The 21,600-nt window shown below is 34.9% G+C and overlaps 1 protein-coding gene across 7 annotated transcripts in view; it reads right to left on the reverse strand.

Moving 5' to 3' along the window:
* LOC145293762 (UDP-galactose translocator-like) overlaps positions 1-21,600 on the reverse strand; it is a 112,103-nt gene that overhangs the window by 20,595 nt on the left and 69,908 nt on the right. For 5 of the 7 annotated variants that reach the window (XM_080140280.1, XM_080140273.1, XM_080140289.1 and 2 more), the window contains one exon: positions 1,011-1,345. In XM_080140280.1, the coding sequence (XP_079996406.1) occupies positions 1,011-1,345 (335 nt within the window). Of the gene's footprint in view, positions 1-1,010; positions 1,346-3,755; positions 3,826-14,794; positions 14,877-21,600 lie in introns of those variants that run through there. The other 2 variants (XM_080140306.1, XM_080140326.1) reach the window with 2 other exon arrangements.

Consider the following 21,600-nt stretch of genomic DNA (forward strand, 5'->3'; position numbering starts at 1 on the left):
GTTCCTTTGATTTGATAGAGGGTTCGAGATTATTTTGTCACCTAAACGCCCATCTTGACGGAATTTTTGGTACTTGTGCAGTGATTGAACCATGCTGAAATAACATTATTTAGAAAACCATTCTTAACATGGGGAGGGGACTTCTTAACTATTTTGCCCTTTCACCTAACAGTTCAACGAAAAAAGAAGCTATGTAAATTAAGGATATTATTTGGAGAAAAGAAACTTATCTGAAGGAAACAGGTGTATTAATTTAAAGAGAAAGTAATGTCGATTGGCACTTGTATCGATGCGAGGGCGGCCACAAACGAAACTTTATAAATAAAATTTCATTTTTAGAGCAACATCAAATTTTATTTAATTTTGTTTACAAAAAAAAAGAGAAAGAAAACTTCTGTTTATGTTTGAATGATTGCTTTAGTGTCAACCTTTCATGTGTTGAAATGATCTTGTAGCGATGTTTTGATTGAAATAAGTGGCAGACGACAATCTGACTATTTTGGCAGATTTTCATCAGTCAGGGATTCAAACGTGAATATATGATTTGTTTTTGTTATGAAAATCATATTCATAGAAATTACTTATTCTACTGTAAGTGAAGTAAGTGTCGAAGATAACAGAGTGCATGTATTTTTATGATAAATCATCGAGCTTTATTGTATGTCTTAATATGAAAGAGCTGTGTGACTGATTTGGTATGACAAACAAGGGAGATGACTCAACTTTAATGAAATTAAATTAAGGGTCCAATATTTTTAAACAGAACGTAACTGGATGATTCTTTTTTTCTAAAATATATCAAGCACATCTTCTCCTGGATCATTTTTCATAATTTTTGGAATTTATACTAATTTCGCCATTGCACTTAAATACGTAGTAATGTTTTCACCTGAAATGTGTTGGTTTAAAAGATCACTAATGTAAACAAGCACAAAAAAAAAAAAAAATGCCACAAAACTCTCAGTAATGTGAGGACACTTCTAAAAACGAAAAAGGGGAAACAGACTCACCTGATAGGTGGCAGCGTCCAAGTTTGAGACGGCCACATAGAGTAAATTGTTTTGTAATGTGTACACCAAGGATGGAATGGCAATTTTAAGACAGTCTACGGGTTGCATAATAATGTTTTCATGCAAATGTTTCAGCCACTTGGAAATGCTCCCTTCTTGGACGAGGATGATGATAAGACAGGTCGTGAACTTTAAAAATTCTGCAACGACGACTGCTGTTGTGGCCATGAACATGTCACCTGTACGAGTGCGCACATAACGCATGACAAGTGCCAACAAGGCATTCTGTAGCGTGAGTGATACCAAGCTAACGTACTTCATTGTTTTAGGTGGTTCTGGAAATACAAAAAGACAAGAATGTTCTGGAAATACATAAAGACAAGAATGTTCTGGAAATACATAAAGACAAGAATGTTCTGGAAATACATAAAGACAAGAATGTTCTGGAAATACATAAAGACAAGAATGTTCTGGAAATACATAAAGACAAGAATGTTCTGGAAATACATAAAGACAAGAATGTTCTGGAAATACATAAAGACAAGAATGTTCTGGAAATACATAAAGACAAGAATGTTCTGGAAATACATAAAGACAAGAATGTTCTGGAAATACATAAAGACAAGAATGTTCTGGAAATACATAAAGACAAGAATGTTCTGGAAATACATAAAGACAAGAAACAAATATAAAAAATATATATATAAAAAAAAAACGCTTTTTGAGAGGAGATCTTAGTAACCGACGCTGATAGATTCTGATTATATATATATCAATTTCCCATTACTGGTACTACTAATAAAATAAATATTTGTTGTTTTTAAACTACTAGTAAAATTAAAACCTATAAAACATAAAAATATGATATAAATTTGTTTTACTAGTGTTTAAAAAAAAAAAGAAAAAGGGAAATGTGAACTTTTGTCCAGTCCCTTAGCATTGGCAAGCTTGACAATGGGTAGCAAAAAAGTCTGGAAAAACATTGTAACCTGAAAAAAAACGTATCCTAGGGCCACTATATATGGGGGTTCTACTGTAATCTATAATATAAACCTTACCTGTCTGTTTAAATGTATGTATGTATGTATGTTTGTATGCCTGCCTAAAACTTTCGACAGCGGCGATGGATTTTCATGAGATTGGTATCGTTTTGAAGCTTGACCCGTCGGGCAACAAATATTGAAAAATTAGCTAAAAACAATTTCTTCGCCCACAACTGGGCACTTTTCTACAAGGAGGGGGGGGGTCACTTTTTTTTCAGATATTTTCGAAAGTCATCAACTCTTTTCGATTTACTAGCCTTAATTTAAACCTTTGCCACTTCCGATTTGGCGATGGACGTAACGGCAAAGCCGTCACTTTTTTTTCACATTCTTTTCCTCCTTTGCGGTAGGAGTTCAACCCTGCCTGCCGACTCCTCAAAAAAGTAAAAATATAAATAAAATAAACAAATGACATCAACGTTGCTTGATATGAGACAAGATAGTTGTGAAGAGTTGAGGAGGGTGGAGAGACTTAAGAGGGAGAGCACTAACCAGACCTCCATTAGAAGAGGGCAGAGAGTACTGTGACCTTGACGTTTATTGCCACCCAAATCCTAGAGAAGAGCAATGACATGTTGCCCACTATAAATCAATAGTAAGCGACTGTTGCGATAATGCAAAGTCATCTGCAATGTTTATCGGAACAAGTGGAGAGTATTGAAAATCTGAGAAGACTTTTTCTCACTCAAACTCCAGAGAACACAATCAGCTATTATCATTGAACAATCACTGAAGATGACTTAAATGAGGACTCCTATTGGGTTGATAATAATAGTGAGGATAGAAATAAATAGAAATAAAAAAATAATGAAGTCTAATAAGAAATAATATATAAATATGTTTGCGTGTATTAAAAGGTACACATAACTGAAGACATGTAAATAAAACATAAATCAATAAATTTCAGATGATGTGAAAACATTGTTAACCTCACGACTCGCTCAGCAGCCACCGATAGCATAATGGTTAGGAGCTTTGACTGTCGTACAGACAGTCGGGTTTCAACGCTGGCTAGTTTCCTATCTAGCCACTCTGATGAGCTGTGGAACAGCGAAACAATGCTGTATGTGGATGAATATATATATATATATATATATTCTCAGATCGTCATATAATGGTTAGATCACTCTGACTGACGTTAAAAGCATTTAATAAGAATAAATGTTTAAATTTCAACTGCATCTCTCGGGGTTGACAGTAACGGAATGGTTCAGGTCCTTGCTAATGAAGCCAGACATGACTTCTGTTGCCGGGGTTCGAATCTCTCGACTGGCATTAATCGTGATACCCTGCACTGATGATTCCCGAAAGGATGAAACACTAGTGTCTAGGTATTTAATAATTATAGTAAATAATAATAATATATACATATACACATATATATAATTAAAAATTTGATAAGAGTAAAATTATGGTTATGTTAACCTAAAACTATACACAGATTAGTATTACATACATCTCAAATACATAGAATATGCAAGTTAATAGACCTAAACATATGTGCATGCATCTAAGACACACACACCACTAAATAAATGCTCATACAAGCACAGGTAACAGATCTACATACACAAGTCCAAACCTATTATACATACACGCACACACGCTACTAAATATACTCATTCATATACTAGTACACTTATACATGCAAAAGTAAGACATCTGCATACACAAGTAAAAACCTACATACATAAGTACAGACCCGTTTATGGTAGATCCAATTAAACAGCTACAAATCATAGGGAGGAAATACAAGCGAGTAGCCAAAACCTCACTGTACCAGTATATCAGCATTTAACTGACAATATGAATTGCAAACAAAGTCAATTATTGAACAGCTGTGCAAAGAGATACAGACACAGTGTGTAAATATCTCCACTGGACGATCTATAAAAAGTTGAATATTGAATGCAGCATAGTTGAAAGAACTGTTAGAAATAAGTCATATGTCTGTATGTCTGCCTAAAACATCCACCATGACTATGTAATTCTTACAGCTACCTACCTTGAAAACAGAGCTATTAACCCTGACATAGTGATGTGGGATAAGTAGGAGAAAGAAGCAACCTTAGTTGAAGTTAGTGTTCCCAATGATACTGGGTTAAAAAGGGTCAAGAGGAAAAAAAATAAAACACCAACATGAAATGAAACAGGAATCTTACAAAGATATCATTCCAGTAATCATAGGAGTAACTTGATTCATGAAAAAGAATTACAAAACTACCTGGAAAATATACCCGATGAACCAAGTGCAAGGCAGATTCAATCAATTGCACTTTAAGGGACCGTCAGAATATTAAAAAGATCTCTGTTGAAATTGGTGAATGTTTGGCATCCGTGGTTCACTACAGATTGTGCAGCTGCCATTGCACAAAGACAACATGCACTCCACTGGTTCGTACGTCATAAGTCAAATGCAAACAGGCAAAAATTTATAGATGCTAAAAATCATCGTAAGAAAAATAGCCACATCCAAACAAAGGCATGCTGAAATAACCAGAGAACGCAAAGAATTGTAGAAGATAGGAACTCATGAATTCTGAAAAATTTATAATAACGTAGTGAATAAAGAGCAATCAGTAATTCCCCCACTATCCAACAACGAAAAGCTTGCATGCACAGCAACCAAGAAGGCAGAACTGCTTGCTCAGCGATTCGCCTCCAACTCCACCTTAGAGCCAACAAACAACTCCCTCCCAAATTTCCCTATGCGGAGGGAAGCCACAATTAATGATCTGAAAATCACATCTTCTCATGTTCACGATATAAAAAAAACGTATACACCTCCAAGGCGTGTGGGCCTGATCTCATCCCTGCTATACTAATTAAGAAATGCTCAGTGAGCTAGCCTCCGTACTTTCCAAACTCTACAACAAATTTCTTTCTAAATCTTGATTCTCTAATAGCTGGAAGATGACCTCTGTGGTACCACTGTACTAGAATTCTGGTGAAAGGATTGATCCTCTGTTGCAATCAGGTGGTCGCTGGCAGAGTCTGGGTGTGGCAGCTGGACTTGGCATCAGCCCACAAGTCCAAAGAGACCCAGGCTTGGCTTCAGAAGGAGTGCTAAGACTTTGTACCCTTCTCTCACTGGCCTTCTTTCTCCCCCAACCTGAACCTGCAGGAATACTTCGTTTGGTCATATGCCGAGAACATTACTAACATGACTTCCCACAACACTAATGCCAGTTTGATCGTCGCCATCTGCCAAGTATTCGCTGAGCTCCCGCTAACGCTTGTGGAAATGGCATACTCCCAGTTCTGGACCCATATTGAGGTGGTGATTGAGGCTGAAGGTGGCTACATTGAATAAATGTCAGCGTTACTACATAATCAAGTTACCTGAATTTTTTTTTTTTTTTTTTTCAATAAAAGCTTTAAAATAGAGCTGTAATGTTTTCTTTAGGGCGATCAATTTATCGTTCCACCCTGTAGTAGATTGAAAATTCAATGAAACTAGCTGTTGTAAAGAGAAAAAATATATATACAGATGATAGTAATACTACTAATAATAATTATAATGGCAACTTCTCTCCCCAAAAAACTTTTTTTTTTTTTTTTTTTTTTTTTTTTTTAGGTGATTATGTGTAAACACCGGAAAACTTAATGGAAAGTAAAAAAATATAAGAAACAGAATTTAGAGTGGGAGCTCAATTTTGTATATAAATTTTATGTAAAATGATCATTTCCAAGCTATTTTAATTTTGTGGAATGTTCACTAAATTTTTTTACCACCAAGTCTAAATCAAATTGGTAAGGTTGTAAAACAATGCGTAAATTGCTTAAAAATTAGCCCCATTCCCCTCCTCCGAAAATAATAAATCAAATGCACACTATTTACCAGAGCAAAATAATTTTCAAGGGGGGGGGGTTACTACTCTAAAACGTAAGAATGTCTCAGAAATATGAAATTTAGATTTATGTGTGAAATTTATCACCTATGCTAATTTCTTAGATAATTGTTTTTATATTTTTTTCAGGGTGTTCACAAAAAAATCTCATTTTTGAAGGAAGAGGGGATTTAGCGGTGACCAAGCAAAAGTCCACGAACAAAAGATAAATTAGATAAATTATTTTTTATAAATTAAAAGAAAAATCGTTTTATATTTGATTTTTTAATCATTAATAAATGTTTATCAGTAATATTTTTTCTTGAATAAAAAAAAGAAAAAAATAGTTATTTTTACTTTTAAATATTTCTCCAATTCTCCAATATTTAGTAGATACTGAATTCTTATGAAACTATTGTTTTGTTTCTTTCGCCAATTTGCAGTTATAATTTTTGTTCTGAAATAAAAGTATTACTGACTGATCCCCCATGCTAAATTCTCAAATCGTTTCATATTTAATTTTGTTTATAATTACCAATAAAAGTTTATCAAGAAATTTTTTTTCTTGACAAAAATGTTTTTCATTTTAAAATATTTTTCTGATCTTTTGTAAATATAGTATACTTATGAAATTATTGGTGTTTAATTTTAATTTTATTTATTGCAGACTATTATCCTCATCTTAGATGTTTCATGATGTTTCGGCCAACTATTCCTCTGGCCTTCGTCAAGTGGTAACCGTGACGGATAGGAACTTTGAATCTCCTGACTGCATTCACTGCCTTCTGTAGTTGTGCATCGTCTCACCACGCTTTGGCCAAGTAAGCCTCTGGCCGGCTTTGGGTAGGATTGAAACTGCTATCTTCAGACAATTCTCACCTGGAACCGTAGAGATTCAAGGTCTCTATCAACTGCGCCATAGGTCCCGAAGAGACGTTGAATCTCTATGGTTTCAGGTGAGAACTGTCTGAAGACAGCGGTTTCAATCCCACCCAAAGCTGGCCAGAGGCTTACTTGGCAAAAATGTGGTGAGACAACAACAACTATGGATGGCAGTAATTGCTGAGAATGCAGTTAGGAGATTCAAAGTTCCTATCGGTCGCGGTTACCACCTGACGAAAGCCAGAGAAACAGTTGGCCGAAAAGTCGTGAAACAACTAAGAAAAGATGGGGATAATAGTCCGCAAGAAATAAAATAATACTCATCTCAATGAATTCGAATCAAATAATATTATTGGTGTTTGTTTCTTTTGCTAATTTGCAAGTATAACTGTTTGTTCCGAAATTAAAAAAAAAAAAAAAAAAAAAAAAAACATGAGGTATTCTTATTAAATGCTAATTCATCTAAGAAAAAAATGTGATCCTGCAAGAAATAAAACAATTACATATGGTTTTATGACATTGTCAGTGAGACCTAGGGTTGGTGGTAAAAAAAAAAATTTAATTAAACTGCCCTAAAAAGTTAAAATGGTCCAGAAAGGGGGGGGGTCATTTTACGGTAAATTTATATGCACAAATACCCCCTCACATTGTAAATTCCATAATGATTGGGTTTTTTTTGGGGGGGGGGGGGAAGGTCAGTATGTTTACACGTAATCGATTAAATAAAGATCAATGATTTTTAATTATAAAAAGAAAGGAACAAGATAAATCTTGCATAATATATCTTATCAATGGTTTCAGTCTGAAAATTCTAAAGTGTGTGTTGCTAGATAAACTATACATCCTCCCCTCCCCTTAGAACGACTCTCTAATTGAAAGGCATAGATTGTTGCTATTAAAGGTTTCCAGTTTTAATCATTTACCAATATCATTCTTAACATTTGATTGCAGCTATTTAATATAAAGTGTTCAATATTGGTGTTGTATTCAAACCTTCAAATACAAATTATGGTCAGTCTATAACAGACACGAGGGGGAAAACAAATGAACACACATCTAAAATAGCTGAAATCTTAGAGGACGACATCCAGTCTGTAGTGAAATGGGGACATAAATGGATGGTAACATTCAATGCTGCAAAGACTAAACTTCTTTTCTTTAATAATAACCAGAAACTTTGCCAACTGATAGCCACGGCTAATGATACACTACCTGAAAGCTCTTTGTTAAAATTCCTCAGCTTAACATTCATAGATAACACGATTTGAAACAAATACATTGAGGGTATTGTGAGGCTGCTGCGAAGAAGATGGACTCCACTAGAAGGTTACTCACATCTGAGAGTGTTCTGTACCTCTACAAGGCTACAATTCACCCATGCATGGAGTATTGTTGCCACATTTCGGGCTGGCACATCTGTTACTAGTCTCACAGTCCTAGACAGGGTTACAAAAAGAGTCGCCAACCTAATAGGTTCTGCACTTTCAACTAAACTCCAACCTCAGTTCCATTGCAGAAATATTGCATTCTTGTGTCTGTTTTACAAGTATTTTAATGGAAAGTGCTCCAACAAACGCTAGGCACTTGTGCTCTCTCAATGTAAACACTCTCAACTGACCAGACAAGCAGCAAAACTGTAGAGACCCCTAGATAATGGAAAAACTTCTATTAAACTAGTTTCTTCCCTTGAACAGCTAGATTCTTTCCTGCTTCCCTGAATGTACTGACATGCAGAAGTTCAAGTGTAATGTGAATAGATATCTCACTGCTCAACTTCCTACATAGTGTCCCTGCAAATATGGTCCCAAACGTTAAAGAGCCACTATACCTTGTTTGAGGTGAAATATCAGTAAAAAATAAAATGCTTTTTAATTTGACCTGAAGGAATCCTTTACATTTTCATAAATCATTAGAATATAGGATTCATGTTTCACACGTTTACAGAAAAGTTGAAATGACAACAGCTGGATACACACTGAGTTCGGTTTATAAGATGCGTCCACTATTTCGAAATGAGTTTTCTAATGATTTTTTTTAACAAGTTTTCCAAAGGCAACATATGCTGCATGCATTCTGTTCTTAATGTTTTTTCGGCAAATTATTATTCTTAGCTTGTTATTTATATCACTTGGCATTTCTATTTATAAATATATTTATTTCAATGCTTAAACAATTAAGTTTCTTTTTCTTGAAGACATTCACACTATCAAGAGTTGTGTTGTCGGAGGTTTTGGAGAGAGTTGGAGCCAGGCTGGTAAGAACGTTCAGAGCCAGGCTGGTAAGAACGTTCAGAGCCAGGCTACTAAGAACAGTAGGTGCTGGCTCATGACAAATTGGAAGCAAGGTTGTTTTTTTGTTACAATATCACTAGAAGATTGCCATATAACGCAAACGGGTCCCTCTGTCTCTTTTTGTCAACAGAGCCTTACTTGCCTACATATATTGACTTCACCACGGCCAGGGAACTGCATTTACCCTCTGTATGGTAACCCTCTAGAATATCAGAGTGGGGTTAACGAGTGCTATACCTTGCTCAAGGGTCACCTGGAACTGTGCAAAGCATGGGCATTCATCTGCATGAGGTATCATGTATACCTGCTTACTTGATACATACAGCGCCTGGTATTCACAAATGGTAACCCATCTGGTACTGGCCAGAATCAACACTGCTCAACTTTTGTGATCTAACAAAAAACTGTGTCAATATGATTATGTAGGATGCTTGATAATGATTGACACAAAATTTAAGACAAGTTTACACATAAGCACATCAGTGCACCACAAAACAAAATTTTATTTTGACAAACATACTATTTAAAACTGAAACTGATACAACTGACCGCGCCTTATTTTTATGTTTTCTTTTTTGTCTGTTTCTCTCATTCTATTCTTGCTGTAAAACTTGTAACAACAGAATTCATAGGAATTTACTTTTATTTTGTTTTAGTGAAGTTCATTAAATATTGACAACATATTGAAAAAAAAAGTTTTGAATTCGTATAAAATATATTCATTGAATGTTGTTGAAGATTCATCACAATTTTATTGATTTTATTTCCATTGTTCAGAGGTTGGTTGAACAAAATTATAAAATTAAAAAGATAAAAAGAGTGACAGTCAGGGAGACAGAGGGGGGGAGACAGAGGGGGGGGAGACAGAGGGGGGGGAGACAGAGGGGGGGGAGACAGAGGGGGAGAGACAGAGGGGGAGAGACAGAGGGGGAGAGACAGAGGGGGAGAGATAGAGAAAGGGAGAGAGATAGAGAAAGGGAGAGAGATAGAGAAAGGGAGAGAGATAGAGAAAGGGAGAGAGATAGAGAAAGGGAGAGAGATAGAGAAAGGGAGAGAGATAGAGAAAGGGAGAGAGATAGAGAAAGGGAGAGAGATAGAGAAAGGGAGAGAGATAGAGAAAGGGAGAGAGATAGAGAAAGGGAGAGAGATAGAGAAAGGGAGAGAGATAGAGAAAGGGAGAGAGATAGAGAAAGGGAGAGAGATAGAGAAAGGGAGAGAGATAGAGAAAGGGAGAGAGATAGAGAAAGGGAGAGAGATAGAGAAAGGGAGAGAGATAGAGAAAGGGAGAGAGATAGAGAAAGGGAGAGAGATAGAGAAAGGGAGAGAGATAGAGAAAGGGAGAGATAAAGAGATATATATAGATAAAGAGATATATATAGATAAAGAGATATATATAGATAAAGAGATATATATAGATAAAGAGATATATATAGATAAAGAGAGAGAGATAGATAAAGAGAGAGAGATAGATAAAGAGAGAGAGATAGATAAAGAGAGAGAGATAGATAAAGAGAGAGAGATAGATAAAGAGAGAGAGATAGATAAAGAGAGAGAGATAGATAAAGAGAGAGAGATAGATAAAGAGAGAGAGATAGATAAAGAGAGAGAGATAGATAAAGAGAGAGAGATAGATAAAGAGAGAGAGATAGATAAAGAGAGAGAGATAGATAAAGAGAGAGAGATAGATAAAGAGAGAGAGATAGATAAAGAGAGAGAGATAGATAAAGAGAGAGAGATAGATAAAGAGAGAGAGATAGATAAAGAGAGAGAGATAGATAAAGAGAGAGAGAGATAAAGAGAGAGAGAGATAAAGAGAGAGAGAGAGAGATAAAGAGAGAGAGAGAGATAGAGATAAAGAGATAGAGATAAGAGAGATAAAGGGAGAGAGAGATAGAGAAAGAGAGAGAGATAAAGGGAGAGAGAGATAGAGAAAGAGAGAGAGATAGAGAAAGAGAGAGAGAAAGAGAGAGAGATAGAGAAAGAGAGAGAGATAGAGAGAGAGATAGAGAAAGAGAGAGAGATAGAGAAAGAGAGAGAGAGATATAGATAGAGAGAGAGAGATATAGATAGAGAGAGAGAGAGATAGAGAAAGAGATTATATATATATATACAGTGATGATCATATTTATTGGCACGGTAAAATAAAAGTTGAATTTTGTCTAATAAATTCTAAAAAAGGGATTAAATTAAAGAAAATTACAAAGTATATTATGTATTTTTAACTGGCCTTTCCGATGCAGCAATCGGATTTTAGAAAAAATAAATAACAAAGGAACAACAAACATAATTGCAAAAAACCCTTGTTCAAAATTATTGGCACGGCTTTGTTTTTCTTTTAGTATCAGTATAATATCAATCAATTTCCGGTTTACGTGCTTTCTGAACTTTTTTATAGCCATATTATGCTTGTTTTCTTTTACCTAGCATACCAGTCAAGGATGTCTTTGGAAATCAGTTCAACAAGGACCAGGCCATTATAGTGGCTATCGTACTCGGTCTTACTAATCCTAAGAGCTCCCCTCTCTCAAGCATTGTCTTCTCGCTTTGGAAAGGGGTTGGTTTATGGCTAATTGCTAAGGAATATCAACGAAGCTGCTCAAACAATATTTTTTTTTGGGGGGGGGGGGCACTGGCTACATCTCACCACCTTCTAACCTTGTGTTACACCTTCCTATAGGGAGATATTTTGCTGTCACTTTTTACGACAGGAGTAATTTTAATCTCAATTGCAAAGTTGATCAATTACACAACAGTTTTCCATCAGCAACAGGAAAATTAAGTTTTACTTCCTCAAAACAATAGAAGGTAATTTATTGTCAATTTTTTTTTCATCAAAAGCAACTTACTCATACCCAATATAAAATGTAAGAAAAGTGTACACTTTTTTTTTTTTCACAAAAAAACACTCCAGACAAGACATGAAACCACTTGATCTAATTTAATAAGGTAGCCAATGTGAGATAGATTCCGATCTAGAAAATAGAAATCTTTCCCCGATTGTCAGAAACATCAATCATGGAACATGAGAACTAAAGAGTAAAATAAGGAAAGCAAGAGTTACATGTATATCAGCAGACAACACACACACAACTTAATATCCAAATAATCTCCAAACTATTCTGGAACTGAAGAAATCCATCACAGCCTAAATCAGTTGCATCCAGGTATGGCTCCAGCAACAAACTGCACACTTGGAACATATCATTGAGTAAGGATAAAACAAAGACTGTTGGACATTAATGACTGAAACTTGGTAGACAAGCCAGACATATAGCAAAGTTTATTTCAACGGAATATGGTTGGATTGCAGAAAGGATTGTGAATTTTATCAACGATTTCCATAGTTAGATGTTTACTTTGGCTCACCCCGCATACACACAAAAGCATAAGCCAATCAACTGCTGATCTTGATTGTCTAGAAACAATGATGGAAAGGTACAGAAGAATGTGGTATTATGATGTATGTTCCTGGATTTTCAGGAACATCAGAAGTATTGAAAGATGAAGCATCTTGGAAACAAGCGATACATGATAGAATGTATTCTGCAGTGTGCAAACAAAATGATTGCAATCTTTGATAGTTACGAAGTTACATGCATCACTGTACACCTTGTATGAATGATATAACTGATTTGATGAATGAACTGTTCCCACATTTTTATGACGTCAACAATGAAAAACATTACAAAATTCTAATGAATCTTATTTAAAATATATCTAAAACATGTCTTTTTTTTTTTTTTTACTCATCAAACAAGGGATATCGCCAATTGGACGTAAGGGGCTACTAATTGGGATCATGCTTAGGGAAGATTAACAAGATGTTGGTTTACATTAGATTTGAACTTCTGCATATCAGTACAGTCAGAGAAGCAGGTAGCAGTAAGAGAATTCCAGAGTATAGCTGTTCGAGGGAAGAAGCTATTAAGAGTAGAAAGCTTTCTGGCAATTAGGGACCTTAACAGTGAAGGGGTGTGATTTTGTTGCTAAGTGGGTTTGTCAGGAATATGTACGTCAAGGGGGCACAAGTGAAGTGAGCTCATCAGAGCACATTCCATTAAAATACTTGTAAAACATGCACAGGGATGCAACATTGTGGTGATGGGACAGAGGTTGGAGCCTAGTTGACAAAGCAGGACCTATTAGATTGGAGACTCTTTTCTGGACCCTATCCAAGATGGAAAAACTAGTGGTAGATTCATCAGCCCAAATGTGGCAACAATATTCCATGCATGGGTGAATGGTGGCTTTGTAGAGCGACAGGATACTCTCAGGTGTGAGTAGTAGACTAGCATGAAAGAGAGCCCATCTTCCTTGCAGCAGCCTTTGCAATATCTTCAACGTATTTGTTCAAATTCATATTTCCTGTGAATGTTAAGCCGAAGAGTTTGAAGGAAGAATGATGTTAACAAATGCTTTGAATTATTTGGATTATCACAACTCATTTTGACTTTTATTCTCATAATGTTTTCGTCAATATGACCTCTGACCTTCTTCAGGTGTTGTCAAACTCTAGAATCAACACAAAAGAACCTGTGGAGTAACAGATAAGGTGCAAGGTAAAATTCAGTTCCAAGTTTTGAAGGTTGAAGGTTTAATCCTCAGTGCAGACGATACTAAGAATACAATTGCAAATTACTTAAGGACTTTTACTCAGTCATAACTGACGGAATGAGAGCACACTACCTATGGGGATTAAATAAAGGGTTTTGTTTGAAACTTTGTGCATATTCCAGAGTTTGACAAGGTACACCTGAAGAAGGTTAGTGGTTATGTCGGACGAAATGGTACGCGAGTGACACTCAAGATGAGAACAGTAGTCCGAATAATACAAATACAAATTATCAATGATTATCTCAAAAATTCAAAAACATAATAAGCAAATTCTTGGTTTGTTTCATTTTACTTCAGTCGAAGTTCTCAGAAATCAAGGGGTCCCTTCTTAGGGTCTAACACTTGATCTTCATATGCGATACATAGATATTCAAATATTCCATTAAATTCTTCTTTATCTCTCAAACACCGAGTTAGTAAAGAAGTTAAGAACATCATTTTACTCTTCCCAACCGACCATTTCAATATGTTATATCTTCCTTTTGGTTTCTTGGTCTTACTGGATTTCAGGACAAGAATTCATCTAGTCTGGTGGAGAGTCCAGCTTTGTGTTGTTATTTGAGGTAACATCACTTGGAGAAGGTGCACCTTTCCTCATGGGTTAACCAGACTCAAGAGATCTTATTTGGGTCATGAATATTATGTGATTTTGAAGATTTAGTCAGAGTTTACTTGAAGAGAAAAATATTCTCATGCAAGGTTGACCTGGTAAACCTCTTTACAGAGAGACCTTAGACACCCGAGGGCAGTGTCTAGTAGGCATTCATATGGCTACTGACGTGTATTATTATGATCGGTTTTTATTTATACAAGTGAAGCTGTGAATGAACTAAGCAACATTTTTTTTTGATGTCAGCCATTTTAAACATTGCAAACTACAAATTTGTAAAAAAGTATTTAAACAAAGTTAAAGTTATTACTGTAAAAATTTGGAAGGTAATTCCATATTAAAAAGGTAGAAGTGGTGTGTAACTAGAGGAGGGAGGAGGGAACTACACCCCCCCCCTCAACAAAATAGAGTGAAGATTTTGATACATGATTTCAAAATAAAATGCTGTTTTGGAAAACATGATCAAATTACTCCATGATAATTTTCAACTAGTTAAAATAAATTTTAAAAATACCTTTCAAATATCCGGAGTATAAAATAAATTCATTTTCTCTCTCGTGAAAATCTATACCGAGTAATTTTTATTTTAATTGCATTATGGGATTGTTTAATGTTTTCTGGGCTTCAAATTTTGTTGAATCATTTTATTTTGACAGATTATTCTCAAAACATTAAGCAGAAGAAAATAGATACATCCAGGGCTGACCACTCATTTTTTAGTTTGCGAGATACTTTTTTAAAACAACCACATAAAAATATGCTAAACATATATTAATGTATTTATATATACACAGTTTATTAAAAACTAACTATATCTCTTCGGCATTGCCCAGGATTCTTCATATTTTTAAGTCTGTTTGGTTCATTGCAAACCCAACTCCTACCCCAACACTTTGTCCTTTTTATTTTCCCCTTATTTCTTTTAAAGACCACTCTATCCTGTCCTGAAAGAGTACAAAACCGTATACGCAATCTAATGGAAAGGAATCTCATCTCCTCACTTTTATCATACTGAAAAAAAAAAAAAAACAAATGTTGCTAGGCTCTATTTATCTTTATGTACATCGTAGGTGCTTGACCGAGCTCCAAGTGATAAAACTATATGTTAGTGATCTGGCAAGGCCACAGGGGAGACAGCTAAGCAAAAAAACTAAACAAAATTCATCCTAAAGCAGCAGAACTAAAGCTGGCTTGCCACCACATTATATATATATAGAAATACAGGCAAATTTGGGCATTTTATTGGTTTGAAAATGTAGGTTCTTTTTACCAATCCTCATAAAATTTTAATCATAGATTAGTATTATAAATTTCAAAAAGCCTGCAAATTTTCATCCCACAGAACCAAAGATATGAGCATTTCAATATTCAATTTAGCTATGAGTATCCATATAATATACACACACCCACCACCTTTTTTGGAAATTTTATAAGTTCAAAATCTCGGCAACTATTGATCAGAATTTAACAAATGAAGGCTCATTGGAAAGCTAATGACCTAAATTGTGTAGTAGGCTATGTGACATTAAGGTCACACATTGTTTCAAAAAGTGGGAAATCACTTTTCTATATTAACTTATTGTAAAGAGCACCCACTTTATGACAACCTTATTTTTTTTAGGGGTGGTGTTTATTGTGGCCTGGTAGACCAACATAAAACCTACTTTAAAAAATTTGTTTACAATAGGTTTTTGGATATGTTGAAAACGAATATCGCATTTAAATTTTCCGTAAATAAACATTTTACCGGGTATTAAGCAAAAATATATGCGCACTTGTGCATACAGCAATGATCACCACTTATTATATAAAGAATTACATTGCTTAATACCCAGAAAAATACTTATTTGCAAAAAATTTAAAGACAATATTCATTTTTAGCAAACCTGAAAACCTAAAGAAAACAAGATTTTTAAGGTAGGTTTTGTGTTGGTCAACCAGGCCACAATTACCAAACGAATACCACCCCTAAAAAAAAAAAAAAAAAAAAATAGACGACCCCCCCCCTCAAAAAAAAAAAAAACAGGCGGCTATAAAGTAGGTCTTCATTTTACATTAAATTAATATAGAAAAGTCATTCCTCACTTTTTAAAACTATAATTTCTTCATATCTTGGAAACTACTCGTTTCCTGGGATTTTAACTGTTATTTTCATTTTCAACACCCTCAAAAACCTATAATAGTGGTAATTTAAAAGGATTTTTTGTGAGTGGAAAGATACTGCACCTTTACCAATATTTCAATCATAGTCATTTGTTTTTCCTAGTTTTGCATATGAATTACAAAATATCTGATATTTCCCCAAAACATCTGGCGTTGATGGAGAGGAAACTAAAACTTGCTGCTATGGTTTCAAATGATCTGAATTAACAGCAAGGGGAGATATAACATATTTCTCATATGTTATAACTCCCCTCTTCTGGAAATAGGGTGCGATTATGAATATCCCCAGTATCAAATAATCTGTATACACTGAAATTTACTTTAGGTATGAAAACCAAAGAGGACAGATATAACATAAGAGAAATATTTGGAATCAAGTCTTACCTTGCTGTTATTTCAGACCATTTGAAACCATAGCAATAAGTTTTAGTCTCCCTTCCATTGAGGCCAGAGGTTTTGGGGAAATATACCATATATTTCAGCATATAAGGCAACCGTCAGATAAGACGAAGTACAAAACTGGAGCAAATTTTAATAAATTTATCATATATCGGTTGTATAAGACGACTGCTAAATCACAAAACCATGTTTGTTTCGCCTAGGCTAGAGATTGCAACACCTGGTATCTTATGAAATATTGGTTTTTAATATATATGTTTCATAATCCAGTGGATTGTGAAACATATATATTAAAAAACAATAAAAAAATATGTTTGTTAAAAAAACATCCTCACCAGATTGGTATAATCAAATATTTGCCAGATATCTCATCTAACCAAAGGAGAAACCAAGGAATCATGCCTACTTCGGATTGTTACCTTGTGCCTTGGAAGAATTACAATATACATTGGATCCTTTTTACCTCCCTGCTACCAAAAACTCTCACTTCAGGATTAACCATACAATTTGTATCTGAAGTTCAATATCCTTTTCATTCTGCACCAATATCTAATTTCCCTTATTCTATGATTTAAAAACTTTTAATTATAATTTTCTATGTTTATTACCTTTAGCAAATTAGGTGCAAACCATTTATAATATTTGCTAATATTTTTTCCTCTGAGGTTGCGTAAACATCGAAAACTCATGGGTTAAGGAAATATACTTATTAAAATGTATTCTTTGTTTTGCATATAATAAAAATTCTAGATTTGAGATTTAACCGTTTCAAATCATAAAATTTAAATTACTAAATTATGATTCATTTGCTCTATCTGATTCATTAAACAATTTTCATTTAGCTAGGATTGTCTTTATAAAATATTACATCCAATAATATTTTGTAAGACCGATAATCACAATCAGTAGATTTGTTGCATTACATTATTCTGAAATATTTTTTTTTTTTATTACATTTTCACCCCAAACAAAGCACATTGCCACTTTGATGTAGGGGGCTACTATTAGGGACACAGGCTACAGGGGTACTAGGTGGGGAGTTGGGCAGCAAGATGTCAGTTCATGTTACACTTAAACTTCTGCATGTCAGTACAGTTGGGGAAGCAGGAACCTGGAAGGGAATTCCAAAGTCTAGCGGTTCTGGGTTCTAGAAGGCTCTCTTACATCTAGGGATCTCTACTGTGAAGGGGTGGGATTTTACTGCTTGTCGGGGGTATTTACGTAGAGGGGGTACAAGTGCTTGCAGTTCGTCAGAACATTCACCGTTGAAGTACTTGTAGAACAGGTAGAGGGATGCAACATTTCGTCAATGGGACCGAGGCTGAAGCTTGGATGATAGTTCAGGACCTATTAGGTTGGTGGCTCTCTTTTGAACCTTGTCTAGGAGTGAGAGACTAGTAGCAGATGCACCAGCCCAAATATGACAGCAATACTCCATACATGGGCGAATGGTGGCCTTACAAAGATACAGGATACTTTCGGGCGTTATATATATATGTATATATAATCATGATGGAGTTTACTTAAAGTATTGAATGATATGTATTCAGGGAAGTATTAGAAAGCTATCATAAAGAAACAGAAAGTTGTCTGTTGAGAAGGAAAGAAAAAGAAAGGAGTGATTTTCTATAATTTTATCTCTATCTCTCCTTAGGCATTTTGTTTATGTGTGAGTTTGTTCTCTATGGACTCAGAAATGACTGGACAGATCTTTATGAAATTTCACATAAATGTGCTTTATCTATCTGGGAGTGTCTTTAGATAGGTTTTGTATCTGAATGCCTCTAATAAGTATGTGAAATCGGTAACCGAAAAAATCCAATTAAAGAAAGAACAATCAAATTTGGACCAACGGTAACTCTCTCATACAACCTAACATCACAAGATTACATTTCTCACATTTTAGAAGTTTTCTCACTGGACAAGCAGTAGATTCAACAGAAGGTTCTTTAATATGACTGGGGCGTGTTTAAAATGAATCTATCTGTTTAGAGCACAACTGAACCATGATACTTCACTTTTGCATTTTAAAGTTTAATTCAAATCATAAAATAATTTCATAAAATCAACAGTAGTTTCCCTATAGTGCAATGTAGACAACAATGTATTGTGGACAAAGTCACTGTGGGGAGTGCCTTATTTTCTCAACACCGAACACCTTTTCATATCTTGCATTGTTGTAGCTGTCTAATAATTCCTTAAATAAATAAATATATATTACACAAATAAATGTACACACACACACATCTCCCCGGTGCATTACGATGGGACCTCGACTTGTATGAATCAATTTGATTGTAAAAATAGGCAACTTCATTGATTTCGGTGACAATAAAAATATTGGAAATGTGGAATATTCATTGATCTTCAATCAATACCGGACAACGTAGAGTATGGCCTTGTTTGCATGTGGAACGGTCTACCAAACTACTCTATAAATTTCTGGTCTACAGACTTGAATTTGTTATACAGGAAATTCAGACCCGTGAAACAAATTCGATTTAGCTTTTAACAGGTAAAAATAGCTGCTCAGAGGACAAAATTGAAAAAATTGGAATTTGGCAGGCATGCGTCAACTAAGCGTATATCTTATGTATGCACAAATATACATTTATAGATTAAAGTCAGTTATTTTTTAAAGATTTTATATGCATGACTTAGCTCAAGTGGTAACGAATAATGCTGGAGAGCTATAGGTTTTGGTTTCGATTTTAGCTGACAGCACACAATTAGTTTTTTTTTTTGTTTTTTCAACTTTTGAAATCACTACAATATATTGGGTACAATATAATAATCAATAGAGAATTGGTTTTATAATAAATATGAAACCTGTATAAATTAAAATACCATGTTTAAGCATATTTTATGACTGGGCAACTGCAGGCAGTCTGCTAGTATATATATACTATTTGAAACACCTGTCATTTTTACAAAGAGGCTTTTCCTCAAAAATATATCATGCAACATGGTCACACATATTAGATCACCGTATAGAAGTTTTGATTTTTCAAGTTAAATTTATTATTGGATTGGTTGGTTGTTTTTATTTTATGGCATGTCAACCCTTTTCAGGTTATTTAATGCCGAATTCAATGATTTCGAAGAACAATTTTTTAATAGAATATATTTGTTTGTTTTTTTTTTTCAAGTCAGTTTCTATTCAACCCGTAGTTGGGACCCTAACAGGTACTACCACTCCACGTTAGAGTGGACCTGGGAGCAATGGTAATTAAAGGGTGGCTCCACACTCCCCAAAGCCCACAAGCTGGGCCTCACCATCGGATATAGTTTAAGGTCATATCGAGAATCTTATTATTGGAATATATACATACAGAGGAACTTTGTGTGCATGTGTGAGTTTGTTACCATGAGCTCCAAAATGGTTGAGTTGATTTTTTTTTTTTAATTTTATATGAAAGTACTTGATGTATTTGGGAGTGTTCTTACATAGGTTTTGTATCAAAATACATTTGATAAGTATCAAAAAAAAATCTGATTAAAGAAAGTACAATTTTGACCAAAGTTAACACTTTTATACAACCTAACATCACAAGTGCATTTGAGAAGTTTTCATCACACAAGCAGAAAAGCTCAGTCTATAAAATTAACTGCAGATTCTTTTATAAGACAGGAGTACATTCAAAATGAATGTTTCTTTTCAGACCACAACTAAACCATGATACTTGACTTTTTTACGTTTAACTTTAATTACAGTGATTAGGTAAAAATAATTTCATAAAATCAACAGTGGGTTCTTTGATAAGACAGGGGCGCGTTTGAAACAAATGTTTTTGTTTAAAGCACAACTGAACCATGATACTTGACCTTTTTTCATTTTAAACTTTAATTGAAGCCATTATTTACATTATGTTATAGAATCAACAGTAGATTCTCTACAGTGCAATGTAGACTACAATGTATTGTCGGCTAAGTCACTGTCGGGAGGCATGTGAAGCTTCCGCTTGGTACACTGTGGGGCTGGAAGTCCCTAACTAGAGTAGGCAAGCAATCGATTTGATTAAAAAATGAGTGATTTCACAGATTTCGATCACAATAAAAGTATGGGAAGGGTGGAACATTTTTTGATCCTCATCTAATCCCGGACAATGTTGGGTCTCCCTGCTAGTATATTTATGGCCATATTGAAAGAATTGATGAGAGTTCTTGGATTAGAAGATATAGAACAGTTGAGATAGCAGGTTTAGTTCACAGGGAAAGGCAGAAGAAAACATGGGAGGAAGTGGTACGAATGGACTTAAGAAAAAGAGGGATAAATTGTGACAAGCATCGTGGACCCGGACAACGTTGGGTTGTCTTGCTGTTGGGTCAGGAAGATTTCTGGGTGGTTCTTTTGACACGAGTAGAGAAGATTCAATATTGGAAAAAAATGATGGGGATTTTATTTTGAGGGGAATTGGGTTATAGTAATTAATAGCAACATGAATGGCTTCCCTGGAGAGTGTAAAAATGATGTCGGTATTTGTAAGTGCCAGATCAAAGAGATTGATAGAGAGAAAAGAGAAGGAATGGAGAAAGAGAGAGAGAGGAAGAAAGACGAAGCCTCAAATAAATTAGAAGTTACAGAGAGATAAGTGACTTCTTGGTCAGTTTTGGAAAGTTTGTTGATGAGGTGAATTCGTTAGAGAGTTGAGGTTTTGAGATCCTGGCCGTCGGACGTGTTTTTGCATCCAACGGCCTAGATGAAAAACTTAATTTCAACCATTATAATCCTGCACCCAGAAGTCAGTCTGATTCCTA

Source organism: Euprymna scolopes, chromosome 2 (assembly GCF_053919585.1).
Source record: "Euprymna scolopes isolate OS-2025 chromosome 2, ASM5391958v1, whole genome shotgun sequence".
Lineage (NCBI taxonomy): Eukaryota > Metazoa > Mollusca > Cephalopoda > Sepiida > Sepiolidae > Euprymna > Euprymna scolopes.